The following is a 24805-nucleotide window of genomic DNA, read 5'->3' as shown; positions in this document are numbered from 1 at the left end:
CTAATATGAAACGTCTCATACAAAAAAAGCATTCTGTCTCATATTAGGGACCCAATTTTTAAACAAGCAAATTTCACATATCTGACAAAACCAAACCTATAAACTAAAATACAAATTCGAATCGTCATTGCGGTTTCTTGACTAAAATAGATATAACCTTTCTTCTTTCTTCCCCATGAAAAATTTTCAAATTAAATATATATCTGTTTTTTTAACCCCTGAAAACTATTTGAATTCTACCATTTCCTTGGATCGATTCCCGGGATTATTTTATATATCTACCTATGGTCGAGAATATTTCTACTTTCTCATAGAGTTTTGCCGTAACTGATAATATAAGAAAATCGAACAATTTCCGTAAAATGGAAATGGCGACTTGAAATAATTTTCAGATTCGATTTAAAGCTAAGATAACCGCAATCAGTCTTGATTTTTTTTTATCGCCTGAATGGCACTAAGTCGTTTACGCAAGCTTTATCAGTAGTTTCGCCGTAATCGTGGGTTGAAGAATTAAAAATTTTGCCTTGGAAACTAGTCACAGCAAAAACCAAAAAAAGCGGAAAAAAACGGAACCGGTTAAAGAAAGATTTTTATTTTTCCACTATACTAAAAAAATAAAAAAGAAGGTCCTACTAATAGTATGTTCAGGCGAATTTTACAGTTTATTTTACGTATTGTTCTAGTTTTTAATCGGTTTTACTCTCTTTAAAATTGTAAAGTTCCTCAGGTCAGGTGGTTCTATTTTCAATTTTTTATTTAGGTATCATTTTTTTATCTTAAAAAAACTGAGATTTTGGGGTTTTCTTAACGCCAAGCAACTTCTTGGAACATTTTACAGTTTGCACAACGCGTGTTTTTAGACCTTAGTCTCGCTGTAAAGTTTTTTAGATTTCATAAAGGCAATTACGATGGCGTCGGACTTTTAGATGAACCTGTCCCGAAAAATTGCGTGTAGAAAATTGCATTGTAAGTGGTTGGCCCCACACTGGAGCACAATTTGCAATTAGCCACAAAATTGTGCCAATGACAAAGTGTTTGAAAACTTAGCTTAATGTTTGAATAATTTATGGATAATCCGACAAACAGTAAGTTTAAGGGATATTTTATTTTATTTGCAACAGTTTGTAGCAGTTCCTGTTACAGAAATAAAAGTGAACAATAACAATACTGTATCTTTTGTTAGTCCACTACATAGCTTCTTAAACAAGTGCTTACTATATTTATAAACAGCTAAAGTAGAAGATAAGTGGAAGTAAAGTTCTAACGAGATACCAGTAGTAATTTGGTATGTTAATTCATGTTTTTCTCAAGTGTGCACTTCTAAAGCTTTTAGTTACGAGCAGCACTTTTGTATAAATAAACATGTTGTAGTATTTTGAAAGAAATAATAGATTTTAATTATATGTCCATATTAAAAATAAGTATGTATTCACTCAGCGTAGCAGTAATGCGTAAATCAAATCGACGCGAGTTGCAACCAATAAAACACACATTAAGCTAGAAAATTATAGCTTTATTTTGTATCAAACGCTTCGCTTCAAAACAACGTAATTTAAAAATATACATACATGTTAAGTATTTTCGACATTTCAGTCGAACTTAAGACATTAAATACCTGAAATATCATCAATCCAATACAAAAAATAAGAGCTATTCTTACGATTATCATCTTTATTTTCTTTATAACATTTTCCCATAGTTTGAAAATAGTAAAACAACGCCATCTACATGATTAACTTTTCACAAGACATCACTGCACGTACACAATCTTTACAAGACAAGAATTTATCACAATTAGGTATTATAATATTGAGGACAAGCTAGTGTTAGTGCACGATTTTAAATCACTTAATTACATTGGAATACAGCTGATAGTTTGTATTTATCTTGTATATTATTTATATCCTATTTTCAACCTGATAATTTCACTAAATAACAATCTACCACAAATGCTTTATTATAACTTCCTCCTTAAGTTGTAGGTTTTTACTCATAACGTTGGTTTCTGATATGATTTTCAGCGCACGCAGAGAGGAAATCTCGAAAGCACGCAACAAAGGATAACCCGGAAAAGCAAACGAAAAAAAATATAATTAAATATTAGTTTATTATTTGAGTAATAACATAATTATGTATAACATATTTACAAATAAACTAAACTACGCATTATGTCTACACCTCTTCAAAAATTTGATAAAAACACCTCGTAGTCTCTTGGCAAAAAATTCTTAACGCCCCAAACAACAACAAAATCATCTAGAACTCAGATTAGATTATTTGTTAAGTGACTTTATGTTTATTTACGTTAAATTAATAAAACTACAACAAAACATATAAAATGTAAGGTTTCCTTAAATTAGCCAATCAAAGACATAAAACCAAATAACAAACAAATAAATCCAGAACGGAAAATACACGACTTCCTCTCTAACCGATTGTGATACGAAATAAACTCTCTCCAATAAGCGGCGAAGTAAAACGACACAATTATCAGTAATTTATTGGTTTGAATTGTGATCCACATTTTGTGATTGAAACTGATCGCCATCCGTTTGCTAAACCGACCATCGATTCTCTCTGCCAATAGCGATAATTTAACTGCAACTGTTAACTATTGGGAATAAGTAAGCTGTTCCTCTTCTTGGACAATGATGCAACCAGTTAGATCGTCTCTCTGAAGAGAATGGCAGTCAGTGCATTATAATGCAGAAGGGCGACGAGAGAGGTCACTGATCCAAGATGTCGACTAACGAGGCGAAGGCACACGAGCCGAGTCCCGCCGTGGACATCAGCTTTACCAGTTCATGGGCGTGCGCGATTGCGACTTCTAAAGGCGGTTTTCGGGGCTTTTTATTTGATTCTGGAACGGCAATTTCACTTTGCAATAATTAACATGTTCGGGTTTTTACCTAAAATGGCTGAGTTAAGGGAAGCACAAACCGACTCTCTTTGCGAGGGCTGCAATTGCCAACCCACGGGACTCGCCCATGGGTTTGAGTATGCTAATAAACTAAATGCATCCTAGAAAAAAAACACGACACAATTACTAAAACGCCAAACTTGTGAAGCGTTCACTCACTTCCAACATTTTTTGATTTGTCTCACTAGAATTCTTGTCTACTGTCAATCGTTGGCTCATACTATATAATTCCCTACCAAATTCTAGAATTCGTTCGACTGCCGGCTTTGAACATGACTTCCGGCACACTGGCACATCAACCTCTGAAAATAACCACAAACATAAAATTATTTCAGGAATATGCAAAAAACCGATTTGTATCAAGTGCAAAAGTAATAATCATTGTTTTATTAAACAAATACAATGCAGATAAGAGTCATTTGAAATTGAGAACTTCAATAATTTAGAGTTTCAGGCAGATTTGTTTCATATAATAGAAATGGAAACTAAGTAATAATTAAAAATTAATACTATGAGGCAATCCTCAAATAGTTCACTAACTACCCTTTTTTATATTTTCAACTATAATCGCAGAAAAATGTTATTGAGTCAAAAAAATTTGAAAAGTTTTTTTTATATACAAATCGCTAAAATTTTTACATTACCTTTATCTCCTACTATTGAGAATTGAATGCTCCCTCTGCCTGAAATTTTAATTACATTAAAGTACTACCTTTAAAAGTAAAACTCAACTACCGAAACTCATAACTTCGCCTTTAGAAACCTAACCCTATTGTATACATGATTTGTTAAAAAGTATACAAGAAAGGCCGAGAAAGCAAAACCTTCTTCAAACAATTAAGTTTTCAAATTTTTTTGAAATAACAGTGAAAATGTTAAAATGAACGAATTTTTCAGGTAAGGTGCGGCTGCAATACTACAGACTGCGCCAATTAAGTTGTAAAAAATATTACAACAGACAGCAAATTGCTGTAAAATAATATAATACTAATCGATTTTTCATAAAATTTTATCGAAAAATGATGGTTATACTGGACGAAATTTTATTGACTTTTATTTTGAATCAACTATGTATAATCTGTAAATCTATTGGCAGTTATTTTGCAATCATCTTACGGAGTTAGAAAAAAATCCAATTAAATTCGACGATAAGATATTTTCGAAATAATTTATTTTTCAAATACTTCTGCATTTTTACTAGTGGCACTAAAACTACAGGTATTTTTCTTTCATTGTATATTAGGTACTACTACATAAGAGTGAAATAATAAAAATGTTCGACTAGAAAAATTAGAATTAATAAATTTGTTTCTGGCTTATGCTTTTTACGAACACAGAGTCTAAAAAACCCTACTTAGTGACATAACGTATTATAATTATAAATTTACAAACGTCTACCACTTCATACAAAGATACGGAAAATGTATAAAAAAATGAATGATTTTTTTATCTCTACTTCTTAGTGTAATTTGGGTGTAATTAATTCACTAATGCTAGTATAAGTCTTTGAATAATAATTGTGTCCGTTAAAAGAACGAATTACACTGATTTTTTTTATAAATGTACACTAGGAAGGAAATAAACGCTAAGAAACTACACCATTTTTTACCCTTTTATTTATTTATACTCGTATAATAGCTACCTAGAAATAGAAAATCCAAAAACTTTTAAGGATACTCAAACTGCCAGGTAATAAATTATGAATTCCCAAGTACAATATTGTAAATGGTAGGTAAAATGTTTTAAATGCTAAGTAATATTAATAATGTATGTTTAAAGAAGATTTGCTAAGAAATAATAATAATACTACTTATAAAACGCAATACCTACCTATTAGCTGTTTCAAAACTATAAAAAGGCCAACGTCGCATTTTACCGAATTATTTTTTTAAATAAGATTGATAAAATTGTAAAATAGTTATTAGTGACTAGATCTCACATTGAAAGTATAACTTATATTAGCTATTATTATTTTGAAGTGCATGAATAATTTACAACAGCTAATTTTTATAGAAAATGCGACGTTGGCGCTTTTATACTTTTGAAACAGCTAATAGATAATCAACATCCACTTGTTAAGCTAAAAATTTTATAGGCTAGACGTGTACTAAAAATTTTTTGACGTGAAAATCCGATTAAAATAATAAACAATTTAAACAAATGAAATGGACAAACCCAATGGCATATTTAGGAAGAGGAAGTACAATAAATCGTAGCTGCCCCCCTCTTAGTAAACAAAAGAATTTGCATTGATACATTTTTTTTTATATAAATAATCTATAGTAGTACTTACTGTTTTCACATAGCTTTTATAATTTTTACCTTGCGCTTATTATTATTATTACCTAGCATTTACTATTTTTACCTAGCGGTTACGAACTATGTACTTAGAAAGTGTACATAGCGTTTAATGAAATAACCAACCGTTTAATTTTTTCCCATAAACTAACCCATACTTTTTGTTAAAATAAAAGCAAGAAATAAAATTTTCTTTAGTGTCGACATGCTAGAAAGTACAAAACTTCTTGAAATTGCTGATTAAAGGTTAAAATATTGCAAAAAATGCCGCTATTTATGAAAGGTACCCTACTAAAAATGGCTTTAATTTTAGACTAAATCATAATTCAATGTTCTTTATCAATGATTGGAACCTAAATTATTTAATACCTTGTCAACTGGTAAAAAAAAAACAGAAAATTTTATATCTATCAAGTAGGCGTATCACTTGAGAACGTGTGTCCGGTGTCGTGAATTAATTCAGCCTGCTGTCAAAATTTAAACTGAAATTACCTCAAAAGTAAACTGTTAGATGCCGTGAATTCGTAACATAAATTACACAGGAACCCTACATGACCCGTAAATAGTGCCTATGGGACAAAACTGGATTTCAACAATAATTTAATTTGCTTAATTTTTTTGACAGTTTTCTTTTGACATTAGGTTTAAGTTCCGCAGACATACGTCCTTTAATTTCTAAGCTTACTTGATAGAAGGACTTTTCGATCGCTTTGTATTGTTAAAAAAGTTTTTGACACAAAAGTACTTCTATGCAATTAATGAGTACTTTGTGTATGATCAGAATAGCATAAACTGAAGATTTGACTTCCACATCCATTGATGTGAGCCAAGTATTTTATTAATATTCTTATTATTACTGTAAAGTATAAAATATCTATTGTACTAGATTTTTTACTTTTTATAGTGTTACCTTAGTGTATACAGGGTGTATCAGAAATACGTGTGTTTATTTTACCACCTAATACAACACATCAAATAAAATAATTTTTCCAAATAACGTTTTACAAAATTTTTATTTATAATTTGCACTGTTTTCCTCATTTTTTTGTGCAAACGAGCCGGTCAGTGTTTAATAATTAGTTTGTATTTTTGTTTAAATTGCCCGTTTCTATTACAACGAAAATAGTTCGGCTCTTTTATTTTTATACCCATTTTTATACGTTTCAGTATGTTAACTTTTCCAAATTTTAAGTAAATTTAGAATTTTTTTATTAAAAATAGTAAATTTAAAAATAGTAAATATTAAAAAAAAGTCGTATTGAAAATTGAATTCCCAACTCACCCATATCTTCGTCTTCATTATCACAGCAACCGTCATCCTGAGTGACGTTATTACTATGGCTATTACCATTTTGGTACCCGTTGGTCGAACTATTTGACTTGCCATTGCAGGCGTCTCCGTGACCATTTCGGAACTCTTCGGTGGTGTCCATTTCGACGTCGCCATCGTCTGCGAGTATTACGGGAACTTCTCTACAACTATTACCATTATGTGTCGGCGTTGTATTGTTTTGATTCATTTCTTCAACGCTTTGTTTCGATTTATTGCTATAACTTTTAGTCGATTGTATAACTGAAGTTTGGATGGGACTACTAGGTCTAGGCGATACCGAATACGACGGCGAATAACCACTTTTTCGATGACAGACCTCCACGTCTGAACCATTTACCATTTCGACAAACTGGCGACATTTGAGCATAAATAAGAGATTCTGATTTGACTCTAACAGGCCGGGGTACAGTCGGCTCGTTCGCTCGATCGCTTCGCCCATTCTACCGGCTAACACTAACTTTAGAATTTCTGAAAACAATAAAACAACTCTCAATCTTCCAACAATCGCAATTTCGCAAGTATTATTATTTAACACACAGGTCAGACGGGACACACCCTTCGGTATTATATTGTTGATTATACTCAAAGCTATTGCATAAAACGTAATGGTCGATAATACTCACTTTGTCGATTCTTAATTGATACTATGTCTTCGTTAAAAGGTTGTTCTGTGATGTGGGCGAAGGCCTCTGCTGTATTGCAATAACCGTGATGGACGAGATAAGTTGATACCATCCTAAAGACGATCCATTTAGATTTTTTTCCAATAAATCGCAATCAGAAAACTTACTTGTTCAGAATGGCTTGCCATTCACCGTGACTTTCTGGTACTGGAAAATCGTTGATTTCCATTCTTGTCCTCGTCCCCAGCTCCCTCATCATGTCCTCGATGTCGAAAACGAACGGTTCTTGTCCGAAGTTCGCATCGACCACTTCTCCAGGAGTTTGAAGACCCACCGTTGGGTACAAATTCGGCTATTGAAGAAAAAACTCGTAAATTAAACGATGTAATACGCTTGTAATTCAGGTAATTCCGGCGAGTTGGTAAAGTCCATTACAACTTAAAAATTAAAAATAAAACCACCCAATATTTTTTGCATTCTTTAGATTTTGCGCTAATGTTTCTATTTTTATAATTTAATTCATTATACCAGAACAAAGAGTCAGCTTAAAAGAAGAAAGTAGAAGCTTTAGTGCTTCTAACATTTTTTTAAAAAGTTGCATTTAAGAAACTAAAAAGATAGTCTCTTAAAAATCGAACTTAAATTTAATTTAAAAAAAAAACAACATTTTTTATTTTTGGCTTTCGAAGGAACAATAACTGTAAGTGTCTCTTATAGATTATTCAAGGTATTTAAACAATGAAATAATTTTGTTATTGTTTCAGTATTCAAAAAATTAAAATTTTCAGCTCATATTAGGTAACTGCTGTGTTAGGCAAGTAAAAATAAAAATAGAGTTTTCCGTTTATTTTATCCACTTATTTAAGTTTTAACAAACTTATTTATTTTTTTACGTTTCTAGTCGCAAGTATTTAAAAAAAGTAGCTCTTACTTGAAGGAGAAGCATTTATTTTAGTTTTTTGTTAAATAATTAATATTTTGACCATGAGTGAGAGTAAAAATATTGTTGAAGCAAATATGGAGAGTTATAACAGTTTGCTACACTCGCAAATGACTGGTATTTTTGTTAAAAGATTTTAATTATTTATTATTATTTTAAAATGAGTATTCAATCTATAGCTCTAATTACCCCAGGTGTGTGCCAATCTTCCTTTGCAGATTAAATTTTACGCACGGGTTTAGAAGAAAATCAAAAAATCTTTATTTAATGAATTTTTTGACAATTTGTTTAACATTTTTATTTTATTTTATCAACATTTTATTGAAACCCTGAATCGCCGAAACGTCTTATGAATTTTATTTCCATTTTTGATACATTTTCTGATCTAGATTTGATTTCCAAAGAAATCGTTAGCTCTCCATTAAACGTTCTCAGCTTTATTTTTTAATTTCTACATTTTTACCTATATGCTTTCAAGTGGTGAAGATCTTATTTCTCTTGTACCCTTAGTTAAAAATTAAAAAATATATATTAAAAAAAAAATTAACAGACTCGGCAAAAAAAATTAGGTCAAAATCATCAGTTAAAAGCAAAAATAAAATAAAACATAAGTAGTTATTTATTCTACAAAACGATAAATTTTGATGAGAAGATAAATGTGAATTTTATCGTCCTCTACAATACAAAATTTTATTCCATTTTCCATTATTTTGATTGAATTATTCAGTTATTTTAACAACAATTATAAATGCCAAAAACAGAAAAACAAAAATGGTTGTAAATCATATTTCTCTAAACGATAAAATTTTATTTTACCACGAATTAAGCAGTGGATAATAAAATACCATTTTGTTTTTTACAACGAAATGAAATAATGTAAATCATTGCAGGAACATTGTATACTTGATTAGTTGACAATAATTCTAGGTGATATCTATTAATCTAATATTTTAATGGTTATTACCAAGTCTTTGGAACGCCCTGTATATCTATCTAGTTCCAGAACATTTGAACAAAGTTTGCTAAAAGCCCAATTCAATCAATTTTAAACCAAATATTTTTATTACAACTTATCACGAACTGCTAAAATATTTTACGTATCGCGTGAAACTGAATCAAAATGTCACAAAAAAGGTCATCGCGATTTGGAAATAGTGCAATCAATGACAAATGATACCGATTTGAAAGTAAAAACTGCAAAGTAAGCCAACGTAGTTGCTCTTTTTATATTATTTAATTTTTACAGTTTCGTAGATTATAAAAATGAGTTCTCCGTGTTAATAATTTAGAAATTAATTACTTATCTTTAGTCTAAAACTGATTAAAAACGTATTGGATTTTTTGCAGCCAATTACGACTTCCTCTATACAGTTAATTATTAGAAAACCGCTAAGGTTTTGCCATTGTTTCAATTTTTCCAATTTAATCAAACAAAAATTAAATAAATGGCTTCAGTGTACTGTTTTTCCTATTAGTGGCAAGCAATGAACGCAACATTTCTTTTTTCAGTAACCAGATGTATTACTAACGTAACTCGCGTAAAATTATGTTATACTATAAGCACAAATGCTCCGCACGTTAGCAAAACAAATATAAGCTCAATTTTTTATGATCACAAAATGTAGTTCCACGTTAATAATGTAACATTTTTATTTGTTTTCCATTAAGATTTTCATTGTATTTAAACAACATTCAAGGTGTTGATTGTGTGGCTTGGGAAATTTATATCTAGTTAAACAAAAACTCGATAAAAAATTCATTAATTTTCGAATACCCGTTTGAGTTGAGAAAAGTTTAATTTGTCCGAAATAAAATAAAAAGATAAAACAAAGAAGAACTAAACAAAGCAAATTAAAAAAGTCCATTATTACCCATTAAATGTTAGAAAATCAGAATCAGAAAACCTTCTAGTTTTTGTATTTTTAGATAAAATTAATAACTAAATGTGGTAGTAACTTAATGACCATTAAATAAAATTTGTCAAGTCAGATCTGGTCAGGTCATGTAATAGTTATTTATTTAACGAGTTTGAGTGTAAATCGGACGCTCTATTTCATGAGTGGAAACCACGAGTGAAAAAGAGTAGTTTTTCATCCACGAGGTGAAATAAATAAACCGATTTACACAAAAACGAGATAAATATAACATTTTATTCTTCGAATTAGACTAAATAAAGCTTAAAATTGCTTCAAACATGTTAAAAACAATCTGACATTTGAAAATGTCAAACTGTTTTCAAAACTTCCTTACACCGGAAAAAACCGTAAATTTTGACAGTGTCGAAGAATAAAAATAGTACCATCTTCATTCAAATATATTACTATTTATGGTAATGTCAACCAAACGGCCGGCTCTTTGCTAGTTGATTATAAAAAAGAATCGACAATACATAAAAAGTTTTCGCTCTTGCACGAAGAAAATTCCAACTTTACAAGGATATAGATTTTTTAGCTCACTGCAATCAAAAAAAAAATAAAAAAAATGAAGACATTTGTTGGAAGTTGAATAATTTAAAAATCTTAAATAAAACACCTTATTTTTTATTTTCGCAACTAAAAGACCTTTAAATTGCCTCTCTAAAAACATTAACAGTTAAGAGTTTTTTCGGATTACTCAAAAGATATTTAACTTTCAACATTCCAAAATGATCTAAATATTGTTTCAGTAATCGGAAATTGAAATTTTCAACTAATAGTAATTTTAATGTTACCCTTAAGCCACTAATCATCATTGTTTACAGTTAAATAATTAAAAGTTTAATATTTATGGCAAATCTATACATCCCCGTATAAACTTCAACAAATGACACGTGGTGGTGTTGCAGTGGTTATGGTATTAACATGTTTAACATCGTAACAACAATGCTTATGAATAATTAACTAAAATTAACATTTAAATACAAATATCTTTTTAGTTATTAACTTCAGACATTTTAAACTTTATGTTTTTAAATAGACAATTTAATAATCTTTGAGAAGCAAAAACAAAAAGCGTGTCCATTTAACGTTTCAAGTTATTTAACTATTAACAAACTTTTTAAACTGTAATTAAAAATTGCTTTTAATTGTAATGCATTAAACAATTAATATAAATTTAAATTTAAACTTTCCCCCTTACAGTACTAAAAGTCCAAAAATGCAATAAAATTTAGAATGCCTTATTAAAAAAAAACATGAGTTCGTATTGTGACACATCCTGTATATTTAAAAATAATTTTAGTTGATGCAGAAATGAGTATCTACGAGTTTGGTAAAAAATATAGTTTTTCAATTATTAAATCAATAATGGACTTTTCCAACTCTTGGGATACTAGTATGAACCAAATAGATGGTCATAATACATTTTACTAAAAAAATCAATACTTAATTAATACACTCGCAATAATAAAACACTATCAACAATAATAATTATCTCTTCTTAATTTGTAAGATTTTCGAGTAACTGTGATTAAGACGGTATTGAAAAAATGTGGTATTTTAAAAAGAGTGCTTCGTGAATGAGCAAACATGACGCTGTGAAAACACCCAATCAAAGTGCATTGTCAATAAACCTTGGTCGCGAATTATGAGATCAATACCCCGTCCGGAGACAGTACTATTTCCGTGTAATGGACTTGTAACAATGATGATCGCCACTTACAGGCAAATCTGTGAAGGCGGTACCGAGGTGGTGTCCGTTTTTCGTGTAAAAGCACGTGTTATCGATGAGGTTGACGCCGCAACCGATGACGTCTCCTGTCGTAAAGGTCGGTCCGTACGGCTGGCCGGTGCCAGACGAGCAGAACGAATGGCCGTCGTCGCCGTGATAACCGTACGATTGTTTGTCCCAGCCTATAAGAACTCCACCTCATTAAGGATACTCCGATTCCTACGTCTCCACGTACTTGTATTACCTGGCAATCGGTTCATGTTCACGCCTTGGGCTGAGAGACCGATGCCCATGTAGCCGTCGCGACCTTTGCTTACGATCTTCACTTCGAAGTAGTAAAGGCCGCAGGCGGCAGGAATGGGATGCGTCGCTTGGACGCTTGCGGCATCTCGGTGGGTTTTGCCGTGCCCTGAAATTAAAAAACATACACTAATTCATGCTACTTTCGGACTGGCTTTTACCAAAAAACTCATTTCTATACGTTCACTCAAAGCGCCTTCATGTAAGTTTTGTGAAAAAAACGGAGATCAATGAACTACAAATGTTTTTTTTTCGATAACAAATAGGTAATAATAACAATAACTTATCAGAGGTAATTCACTAGTTATGGTTCTATCATAAAAAAAATATTACAACTGTTTCCATTAATACTGTAATAAATTTCTTTTAAAATACAACTAGTATGTAGTCTTAATTGTCCACCAACGAAGCGAAGAGTGCTTCAATAAAATTACTTATAACCATAAATTTAGTGATGTGTTTGTGAATACTGAATATTACTAAATATTATTGCCAACCTTATGAAGGAAACTTATCTAATAGAAAAAAGTAACCTGTCGGTCATAGATAATATAAAAAATACGTTTTTCGTGATCAGAACCTACTTTCTTCACCTCTTTCTGTGACGCAAATTTTTTATCGATTAGTGCCGCCTTTTTTCTAACATAATATTACTCTAAATTAACTAACACTTTATTATTTAATATTGTAGTACAAAAATACAATACACACTGCGCAGATCAATAAAGTAGGTAATCGTCAATTAAGTGACTAGTGATATCATTTGCAATAATTGGTTAAAGATCGCTAAAATAAAACAGCTAAGTTTTCACGTAAATTTACAAACATTTCCAATAATTTAATGATATGAAGTACATACAATGGAAACCTGTTATAGCGAATTTACGGATAACATTATAACGAACTAGATTTGACTTAAAATGTGATGCAATTTTTCTTTTAAACGAATTCTTGACCTAACTTTGAAGAATATGTTGAGGGTTGATAATGACAAACAGGAAGAGAAGTGTTAACTGATGAATAATCTATACATCACTTGAATCACTGAGTAAAATCATTTTAACCAGAAAAAAAACTGTGATTTTAAACATAAGTACAGTGGTAATTTGATAATTTTGCATAGATTTTAAGGGGTATGATAATAGAGCTCAAAAGAAGTCAAAATAAATCAACTTGCCTTATGTGAACGTTTTTACCTACTTCTTGAGATTAATTTTAACTCAATCAGCCATTCCTGGAACCATGCAACCTGACACCGAACTTTTCAAAATAATTTTAGTACAGTCGGTTTATATTATTGTGAATTTAAAATGGGAGAGGACAATCATTTAAATTCAAGTAATTCATTGGATTCTATGATTCACATGCATTGCCTTGTAGGCGATAACATATAATACAGTTGACAGCTGAGGTACAGTCACGATCAAAAAGAATGACACCCCTAGAACCGCAACCACAAAACTTTTCGAAATGATACGGTAAATGTGTATGTTTGGCTAGTTTATAAACTAGCTGAATATTGCGTAAACTAGCTGGACAGTTTGTAAACTGAAGGGTCTGTTGTTTCTGACCTAAAATATTTTAGTTGAACTTTTGCTATCTGGTCTGGTTGACAGGGGTGTCATTCTTTTTTATCCTTACTGCCAATAATTTTTAATTTCCACTGTAATTAAAACCTGTCTGAATATTTTTTTTTGTTATTTTCATACATAAGATTTTTTGTCCCGTCCGTTATGTGTAAACAAAAAGTAAATTAATCATAAGTCTTTACACATTGTCTTGTCCTTCGGTTTCGTGGTTTCAACAAGTTCCACTTTTATAATAAAAAAAAACCTTTATTATAAAAATAAGAGGTCTTTTTTGTGTCCCGTCCGTCGTCAATTTATATTTCTTTTTCCTGCTCGTATTTCAAATTGTAAAAACGCCGTTCAAATTGTAGGCCGCAAATAATTTGACTAGTACTAAGTTCCTATGAAGAAAAATTTACTTCTATTGATACTGTTCATAAAAACTGAAAATAAAATCTAAAAAAAAGAAGTGTCCCGTCCGTAAAAATAGAATGACTACAATGTAATAGATTTTGAAGAACTAATCTCAGAGAACATACTTGTTCAGAATTTTGGTTGGTAAAGTTAAAGTTCAACGCCAAAATTAAATTTATTCGTCGACCAAAATTTTCTATATTTCAGAAACTATAAACATTCGGATAATGACTTATTATCACATCTTTTGAACTCTACTATCACTCGCTAAAATATGTGCACAACTACAAAATTCACACAAAAGATTCATATTCATGCCTTTTTATTTCGTATTATTTCATATGTAAAGTAAAAATAATTGCTAAAAAGATACTTTTTTCACAGATATAATAACGAACTTATTTTAATAATTTTTCTGCCTTCATTATAACCGGACACCACTGTATTTGGAAAACCAAAACAATAAATCACACCTAAGCTAAAAAAAATATTTTCTGGATAATGTAACGATCATCTGAAACCATCTGAAATGTTTATACAAAAATCCGGTAACAGGATAAGATCGAAGAAGCAGGTGTTTACTTTTTAACGTTGTAAGATGACTTGCAGAAAGTTTCCCCATTACCATAAGTCTGTCTGGATTTCATTCATACAAAAAAGGGATTGGTTTGTTTTCTAGGATTTGGAATGAATGGATGGGTCTTGAATATGCAAATCGTTATTACACTTGAAGATAAAGCTATTTATTTGTATAATTTAAAAAAATATAAACAATACTATCAATACAGAAATCTGTAAAGGATAACCTCAGCTACATATTGCTTCACAGATGCAATGAAAATTAAAAATGTTTGAGTTCTTGCGACATACTCGTACATGTACATGTCAATATGTAACACGTTAACGAGCAATTGTTTCTAATTTTGTAACTGTGCTAAATCTCTGCTTGAAGAGATAGTGATTAATGTATTTGATGATGTATTTAGCTAATCCCCATGTTCCTGTTAAAGTTTATTTGACTGCTTGTTTATTCTAACGCATCTGCTATTTTTATAAATGTAAAAAATAAACAACTTTTATTAATATGTAACAAAACCCCTAAATCTTACTAGTTTGATTTAATTTTATTGACAAAACAGCGACATTTTGAAAGTGGCACTTGATAGAGTTCAAAAGTTCACCCAAATATTGCTGTTTCAACATGCGACGCTGAGATTGATTTTCCTCGAAAATATTCGCGTGTCTCACATAGACATCCCTTCACTAAAAATGAATCAACTCTATCAGTTCGGCACTGTGATAAAGAAATTGTTAGTCAATCACTAGGAACAGTTTCTTTAACTTTTCTAATTCTAATCAAAGTCTATCAACCGTCAAACCTGTTGAATTAGGCAGGCGTATGCAAGAAGCAACTCTATCGGGATTTCTTCGAGTTTCTGACTTCCAAGGCCACCGACCTGGGGGTTGGATGAACGTGAAAGCGACCAAAAGGGGCTTGTCTACAACGCAGATTCAATACCACCTGTCTGGCGAGTTCTTTGCCCTTATAATTTAGTGCGAAGGTCTGGCAACTGGCAATTCCAATATTCGTTAAAAATAATGATTCGACATTTTACCTCAAAATACGAGTTATAGAAATAATTTGCGATTTTATGGACACTTTGTAAAACTCAGCCAAACCTCATTAAAAAAAACAATTTTCCTGCCTAAGTAATTTTAGCAACTAGTTTAAGATAAACCATTCTACTAAAAGCGATGGTGGGCTCACCAACAGGGTGTAGAACCCCACTTCCATGCAATATGCATGCAACCTAATTGTTTTCATAATTTCCCCTAATGCTATTGTCGGAACTTTGGGTCCGGCCAATGAAGGAACAGTATAGCCAGAGTCCAACGACCTGCCGGAGGAATACAACCGGATCGTGTTCACCGAAAATCCGGATGGATGCGAATGACGTAACGATGGGTTTGAACGCAACTAACATAATGAAAAAACACAGAGGGTGTGGGTTCATTTAGCGCAACTGATGCCACAAAGCAAGTGGGTCAAGGCTTATTCCGTTGTCATTCTTGCGGCGTAGTCCAACTTGGTGAAATTACGCACTTTATTTTAATGGAAATCGTTAATTGACGAATTACTTATTAAAATCACCACTATATTAGGTATTGTCGAGGTTAAGACAACGGGATAAGAGACGCGATCATGGCATTGACTCGAAAACAATGGGCGATAGATGACCATGAGAATTTTAAGAAGCTAGGTAATCGAAGAAATTTGCAATTTTTTAACGAATCAATAGTCACGCAATGCAACCATACATGGCACAAGGTTCACGAAATAACGGGTCGGAAAATAAGGTCTACACTAATAATTACTGGAAAACGGTCATTCTTATTCAAAATTTTATTTGCATAATTAACTCAAGTAACACTGTGGTAACACTTGGAAACGTTTGCTATTGCATAAAAAAGTCGGAAAGTGTGAACAAGCACGCCTTCGTTATTATTTAACACATCATGACAAAAATATTCGCATTTTTAATCAAGAACGATTGGTAAATTGGCTAAAATAATCAATTACCTACTTTATTAAAACAAAGCATTAGATTGATTAATTTTTATTAATCTACTTCTACCTTCTTAATTTCGAAGATTATTGATATAGTAAGTATAATATTCACATGTAGAGCTTTGGAAAATTTAGAGCTACTAGCGAAACTCTTCGGTGATCAGAGTATAATCTGGGGCCGTAAACCTGCCTTGAGGTCAATATCTTGGTTCATAAACATGGAATTATTTTAGACGCACTGTTAAAATACAAAAAACCAAAATAGTATATTATGATACAAGTTTTATAAGACGCATTTTGTCTCACGCACGGATTTAGAGCACGACGAGCGCAGAGAGGAGTGCCATAATAGAGTAAGTGCGACAAGATGCTTTATAAACGAGATATCATACAGTATTTTTTCTACTTTGCACTTTTTGTACCAAAAAAATAATTTCGAAATTTAGGGAATTTTGTGGCAGTTGACAACATTTGCGCGCAGGCCGTGAAATAAAATTAATAATTTAGATCATCATAAGTTACAAATGTATTCTGACAGTGTCCAAGATGCGGCAAATATGTGGAATTTGAAAATTGCCTTAAGGACAATGAGATCTCAAATTACTTACTTGCACTGGCTTTTGAAGTTATGTTTGTACATTACTCAAAAGGTGTTCGAAAGAGTTACATATCATGGATGGTACAAAAGCCTTTAAAGGTTCGTATTTGATTAATTGATTAAATTATGCACTTGAAACAGGTGCCGATTGACATTGACAGTTCTCTCAGACAATTGTCAAAAAACTAGGTTGTCAACATTATCCAACTAAATTACCCTGGTTTTTAGTGTAATTATTGTAGCACTCCGTTGGATATTACGATACGCAAATCGCGTATCGTAATAACCTCAGTACGAAACTAAAGTAGAAAACAATTTTTTTATCGTCAACCTTTTGACTTAAAAGCTTCACTGAAAACTTCAACAAATCAAACTTTTGTTGTAGTTTCTACAATTTAATCTGTTTTACATGAACGGAAATTTACATCTGCTGTAGGACAGAAGACGAATAGATTTGCCTACCAAGGAAAGCAAACAGAAATTGTGAATTTTAGTGAACACAAATAGGCCCCAGTTTGTTACGGGCTAGATTAATCTACACAACCGAGTGATCATGAACAACCATTGGTTTCAGGCTATAGAGCAACATCGTTTTAGATAATGTAACGGTCTGTTGTCCTCAACTTTTGACACTGAAATCTAATTGAATTTACCCAACTTCCGTGATTTACTACGCGTTAGTAAATTATGTTCTCATCAATGGAAGATTTTTCAGAATACCAGAAAGTAACTGCCAATTTCTACTCGTTATTTCACTCGTCACCGATCATTTGCTTCATCTTGCCGAGATGTAGAGAACATTTCCGTAATAAATTAAGACGTTGACATTATTACTCTATTAGAGTACGTATCAACACGTAATTACACAACACAAATCTATAAAATAGGTCAAGTTTAACTTTGATTGCCCGCAAAAATGATAAATTTTTCATTCCACTGGTTTATCAAAAATTACATTTCCATTTTTATAAAAGGTGGAATAATACTCAGTTATTGAAAACATTACTAAAACATTTTATTTCCAATATACACAATAGCAATGTAAATATTTAAAACAGCTGAAATTCAACCATTGTAATCTAATTCAACAAAACCTACGAAAAATTCAATACAGTTTCAGCTCCATTAATTCCCCTTTTTAATTAATTTAACTCCTCCTGTATACGTAACGACACAAAAATGTTGACAGAGGGGTAACGAAATCCCTTTGGACAATACCATTACAGAATGCCTTCCAATTGAGACTAATATTTCGCTAATAATGTCACTTTATCCTTTGATGACGTTCATTTTCTAAGGAATCAGCAGCTGTCACAAGACACAATATGAAAGCAAAGAAGAAAATGAATGGTAGACAATGAACTTGTCCCACTGAAACACAAATTTCACCTTCCCCTTAGGGCCAGTAAACGAAGCGGTTCTACTAGAACATTTAGCCGATAAACGAATGAATGTCAAGACCAGAAGCTCCATAATAACCGATACAGATTTTTAATTACAAACCAGTGGCGTAATTAAAGTGAAATCCGTATGGTGGTAGTATTACAGCTGTGATTCCGTGAAGAAATGAGTTTCTAGATAATGGCATTGCGTTACATAATTACTGTTCAAAAATTTTCTAAAACCCGTAAGCCCACTTTTGGAATTGCGACTGAAGCTCAGTTATACCAATCACACATAATAACATTGGATCGTTCACCTTCTACGCTCGCTTCCTGCAAATCATCCCGCTTGACCAATCACAAAGACTATCTGGTCGCGATTTAGAAAATCTATTTTTATGCAAGAAAAAAATCCACGAAGCGCGTGTACGAATGCATTCACGGTCAACACTAGCAGAGTTCGTGGGTTGTGGTCGACTTCGACAACCTTGTATTTGTTTATTTACTAACAGCACCTTTCTTTGGGAGACGTAGTGTCGACTCCGCACAATTGCCAAGATAATATCGAACAATGATGGTCGCGACGTGGTGAAACCGCTGCGAAAGATAACGGGAGGTCAACGGCAATGTATTTACGTGTTTTGACGGATTATGACATGGAGCCTTGGGATATGGAGAGAAAATCCATGTTTGATAATAAGAGTGGGACGAGACGACTTCAAACTTCAAATGAAATGTTTGAAAAGTGATGTTTTAATGTGTGATATTTGTGCAAATGTAGGTTACTACCTTAATTACATTTTGCAGTGTTTATTACTAACGGCTCCTTATTACTTGTTTTTTTCCTTTTATTATTCTCATGTTTGATACCGTTAAACGTTAACGTACATTTGCTCGTTCTATTTTTGCTTTATGGGATACAATTACAACAAAGTGGGACCTAGATACAGTAATAATGAAAGTATTCTCGTGGTACATACAGGAAAAGTGCACAAATTGATCAATATTTCTAATCCCTTCACAAGAAAATGTGAATAAAAAAAGCTACTTAAAATTATAAGCAATAATTACTTTGAATAATAATTTATGTGATTTAGCAAGACAACGTTGTTTTTTTGTTCTCCGTTGATTATGACAATGAAATTAAGTCTGCACTACGGATATCTAAACGTTAGGATACGAAACGTTCTCGTACTCAATAGTTTCGTTAGTTTCGCCAGAACGTGGAGTTGTTCATTACCGTCCAAGTTTTAAAGAAATGAATTTAAAAAAATGGTTGGAAGAGCATTAAATCTTCAATAGTAGGAAATGCACAAAATGTAAAAATTTGACTTCAGATAATTGTTTACGAAATTAGCAAAAAAATACCAACGTTGAATTAAACGTACTTTTACATTTCAACTCTAAAAATTATTTTTACTTCTGAGCTGCTACTTGTGGCGTTGTAAATTTAGGTGAGAATGTGAACTGTAATTGGGGTAAGATTGTAAAAGATTTCGTTGGGATATTTCAATGCAGGCATCAGTTTTTGTCAATTTTATTGCAAAACTGTAAATAAGGGGCTTCAAAAAGGTCAGCTACTAGTAAGTGATCCCTTTGTTGGTAAATTATACTATCTTCTAATAAATCACGCGTCTGGTTTGCATCTAAATAAAAAAGCCCGATTATTTAACAAACCAAGTAAAAATGTACTTATAATTCTGATACCAGGGTTCGATGAGCTAACAGCTGAGGATGCACTCAGTCTAGAAATTTTGTAGATAAATTAACAGTTAGTGCCCAAAATCTCACAAAACTGCTACGACTTTATTTATTAACAAAAAAGAATAAAAATCGAGAATGGTCCTTTATCAGTGTACAAGCTGGTGTGTAAAATTTCAAGTTTTTCATTTCATTAGAAGTCGCTACAACTTTGTACTTTAATTTTTTTGTATCTTCAACCGTACTCGCAAAAATATCAGGTGCAAATTGATAATTTTAAGCTGTAATTCTTTGCGCACCGAAGCATATTTATCAAAATGTTGAGAATATGATTGAACATACAAAAAAGTGTGAGGAACAAAGTTATAGAGAATTAAATTTCCTAAAAAAAAAGACCCCGGCACAATCTTACTATCTTTTATGGTTTAGGTGTACAATCTGAGTCCAATAGTAATTTATTTCTAATTTTTTTTTAATATGCAACAAATAATCGTTAAAAAAAATCAAAATTAATCCACGATTACATGGGTAATTGTCAAGCTTGTCTTACAGTTTTGCTGAAAGTTCATTATGGACTATTATTATTTAAGAGATAAAAACCAATGTTAATTCAATTAATGATTTTAACAATTAAACGAAGTATCCAAGTGGTAAGTGCAATTAGAATTTTTGATTACATCTGAGGACATGTCCGCCCACTACTGACTTCTGTTACTTTGATCACCGGTAAAATGAAACAAAACATTTTTCTTGTATCTTTAATCGTATTCGCAGCGTTTTGGAAAATACGGGGCGAAGCGCAAATTTTAAATATTTTTTTTATTCTCATGTTTCTCTAAGAATTTAGTGAACTGCCTGAATTTAAATTAATTTAAAACGATTTGGCGACGGTATAACGCTCGAAGCGCCCTCATTTTTCCTCTACCGTACTATCTCTTTAGGTACAGAAAATCCATCTCGTTTCGTCTCCTAAGTTATAATCCTCCGTAGTCTTTAGTCTATAGAACAACCAAAATTTAAGAAATACAAGTTTGTGTGAATGGATTTACAACGCTTTATTAATATTACAAACACAATAACTCATATTAGTTGGCAGCTAATACTAAAACCATCTGCACTTACAAAAGTATGAAAGAAAACACTACAGCAAATATTTTTGTTACAGTACGAGTCATCAATGATAAAACACCCTCTACATTATACAGTTAGATCAATAAGCATGATCGCATCAGCTCATGTGCGATAATCCTCAAAGGGCATTGGTCCTTTGGATATTAACACCTGTCTTGCTGAAAATATGTTTAACAACTACAAATATTGAACAAGTACCATTTTTTTAAGTTATTTTACAACACAATATCACCAGAATCATTAAATTGAAATAGCCATTTCAGGTGCTTAAGATTTTATCTACAATCCATTATACATATTTTGTAAGACCACAATACAGTTTTTAACACGCTTTTTTTCAAGCATAGCTTACATACAAATATGAGAAATATTAAATTCTAATGTACTGTTTAACGAATTCATTCGGACAAGTCACGCAAATAAAGACAAACCCAATATTAACCTAAATTTTACAACAAAAGGCTTGAATCAAAACCACTGTCTAAAATAAGAATGTCCTTGTAGCTTTTGGCTACACAACAAAGTTTAGTAGAAACATTACTTCACCCTTCTCACCTGAACTGTTTTATGGTTACGACGTAAAGGGTAAAGCTGTACAAAACTTGCTTGCAAGTCAAAACAAGATTTTATGGGTCCAATCCCTGTCTAGAGAGGGTTTGAACAGAGGAGACATCCTTTCATATAAAAGAATTTTAAACTAAATGGAAACATTCCGCGACGTTAATTCACAAATCTCGTTCGTTTACTTCCTCGAATCGTGGCCAGCAGGACGAAGAAAGTGTCATGTAGAAGTTGAAAATAGCTATTGTATAAATAGCTCGGGATGACTGACTTGTATGGAACTGTCGAAATGATTTTCCCCAAGGTTGAATACCAAATTTGAAAGTTTCGCAAAATTTCATTACAACTAAATACAAGGCTGTCCTTCTTCGTAAATATCAACTACGTAATAATATTTCGGAAAAAATATCTATTTTTATCACCGTTTTCTTAGCCAAATTCCATGTTAAATGGCCGTCAGGTGGTTCTGTCAGGCCAATTGTCAAATTTTGACACTGTCATGTCGTCATGTCTATAAAATGTGAGGTTAGGGCGCATCACAGATTGTTCTTTCTTCTAAGTATGAAGTGCTTTTACCACCGTTTTCTTGGCCAAAATGGGGGTCAGGTGTCAAATTTTGACACTCCGTCACGACTATCCAAATGTGAGGTTAGAACGCATTAAATTTGGAACTGCTTGTTAGTGTTTATGTTAATTATTCACATATGATTAATGTAATTGAGTAATTGCTACGTCGGAATGAGAAATGGCGAAAACGATAAGGAGAGCAGCATTCGCAACAACAACGAAAATAGCGAGAGACGACGCATTTTCCGAGCAATTTTCGCAAAACGGTGCAGAATGGCCGTGAAAGGGGAGGTATGATTGACGCAAATGCGCACAGAGCCCTCACGCACCACCGTCCCCTAGGACTGGAATCAGCTCACCCCGTGTCACAATCAGCTGATTTCTTTGTTTGCACCGTGGACGGGAGTACAGAGGAGTGCACGGTCGATGACACCCGCGAGGGGTGCTGCGAGCACGACGGCGGAGTCCGCCACGCATCGAGAAAAATCCACTGCGTGACAAACCGTTTCAATTCCCTTGAAAGGAACTTACCTTTGTAATGAACGCGTAAATTGTTCTGGGACAGTCCGATGTAGTTGTACTTTTCCTTGGGGCTCCAGGCGCGGGGCAACGGCGACTTCTCCTCGTTTACGGCCGGATACAGTCTTTTTAAACGGTCCACCACGACATTCTGCGTTTCTGATTGAGAATCCATCGCACTCCGACCATTACTCACGGCGGCCATTTCTAAACTCCCTTTCCCTTCTGTAGGGGAACCACGAAGCGCATACTCGGACAGCGCCACCAAAGAGCTTACACGCTCAGCTGATAGATGTCACAATTTTGGTTACTACGCGCAACGCGATTTCGTTGCTGTGGTAACAGCGACGCCGAATCTGTACTGACTTACAGGGTGACTCGAGTTGTACCGTGGTACCAGGGGCGGCTCGTGCCTGGACTTTGGGGAGGCACCAAAAAAACTCGAGGATTTTGTAGTTTTACAATAACTGAAAATTGAACTGAAAAACTAATCAAACCTTGAGGGTTTCAAAAAAGCAAACATATCACATGTTTCATCAAGTTTATGGTATAAAAAAAATGACAAAGTCGGTGCCGCACGACGCCTTCTCTGCGCACAAAAGTTCACCGAAAATATGAGATCTAAGCAATATTTGGAGCAATTTTGGCGCAATCCAATGGGTGAGTTAGATTCTACATTAGATAAATTTTCTTCATCTCTTAGTATAGTTAAAACTGTATTTTGGACATTTAATAGGACCATACAAGCCCTAAGGGTGCACCACGTCCAAGAAAGTCGAAAAATGCTTCTGCAATGCTTCTGCTTCTGCAAAGTCACAGAACGATATTGGAAGATAGAAATGAAAGTTGTCTGAGATAATTTAAACATTAAGCATTAGCATCGGTATCGATTGTTGCTCTTTTCTTTCTTTTCCCTTTTCTTTTTTTTTAATTGTTTTGTACATTATAGACACTAATTGTTAATTTTTTTAACAGGTTTTGTTTATAGTTCCAAGAGTTGTCGTAAAAAATACCTGAAGCACCAAAAACTTAATTTAAAAATTGAATGTTAAGCGATATATCTTATGCAAAAAGGCTCAAACAATTTTTTGTCATAGGAACTTTTAATTCAGTTGTATGTCTTTTAAAGCACCCGAGAGATTCTCCGGTATTTTTGAATCATCCGGTAAACATCTATGGATATGTATACAGGATGGCCCAGCTCAGCTCCCGTCTTCTGTAGCTCAGTTGGACTTTTGATATTTTGTAGACGTTATTCATACCGTAGCAGGTATTTCAGGAAAATATTTTTGATTATACAGAGATACCGTATGTTGGCATTTCTAAAATTCATCCTAGTTTTCTCTGTTAGTTTATCTGTTTAGTATAATATTATTATTTACAAAAATACTAAACCTTATGTCTACATCACAGCATCTGATTAGTTCAGTTTGGTCATTAATTTAAAAATGCTTCTGCAAAGCGATTTTAAAGAGTCGGAAAAATTAATGTACAGATGGCCATACAGCGAGAAGCGAGACATTTTTTCCATCTCAATATTACTTACGTCTTCACGTCCAAGATTATTTATAAATTACAATTTATAAATCACATTCAAGATCACAACACATAATATCCACTCTAATTCAATAGAAAAAGCAATATCGCATTTTCGTTTAAATTAGTTGTTATAAATTATTCAAATATTCAATGACGTTATTATTTAAAAAACAGAATAATTTGGTAAAATGCGA

At 32.6% G+C, this 24805-nt stretch overlaps 1 protein-coding gene and 1 long non-coding RNA gene across 4 annotated transcripts; both read right to left on the bottom strand.

Moving 5' to 3' along the window:
* Positions 1–2088: 2088 nt before the first annotated feature.
* Positions 2089–23390, bottom strand: RanBPM (Ran-binding protein M). Of its 3 annotated transcripts, none has more exons than XM_008195744.3 (10): positions 23085–23390; positions 11998–12171; positions 11754–11944; positions 7342–7526; positions 7175–7287; positions 6501–7019; positions 3565–3603; positions 3080–3222; positions 2910–3021; positions 2089–2860 (listed from the first exon to the last, which is right to left on the bottom strand). In XM_008195744.3, exons 1-10 carry the CDS (start codon positions 23275–23277, stop codon positions 2727–2729), a joined length of 1803 nt encoding a protein of 600 aa, XP_008193966.1. In that variant the 5' UTR covers positions 23278–23390; the 3' UTR covers positions 2089–2726. The 3 variants fall into 3 exon arrangements, with proteins under 3 accessions (XP_008193966.1, XP_008193967.1, XP_008193968.1); XM_008195745.3 differs by having other exon boundaries at positions 12007–12171; positions 23085–23389; XM_008195746.3 differs by lacking the exon at positions 3565–3603 and having other exon boundaries at positions 23085–23388.
* Positions 18202–19043, bottom strand: LOC107397989 (uncharacterized). Its single transcript, XR_001574984.2, has 2 exons — positions 18911–19043; positions 18202–18862 (listed from the first exon to the last, which is right to left on the bottom strand). It is a non-coding gene; the product is annotated as an uncharacterized LOC107397989 (long non-coding RNA).
* Positions 23391–24805: the final 1415 nt, after the last annotated feature.

The sequence above is a fragment of the Tribolium castaneum genome, chromosome 3 (genome assembly GCF_031307605.1).
Source record: "Tribolium castaneum strain GA2 chromosome 3, icTriCast1.1, whole genome shotgun sequence".
In the NCBI taxonomy this organism is placed as follows: domain Eukaryota; kingdom Metazoa; phylum Arthropoda; class Insecta; order Coleoptera; family Tenebrionidae; genus Tribolium; species Tribolium castaneum.
This window is presented reverse-complemented; position numbering and strand designations above follow the sequence as displayed.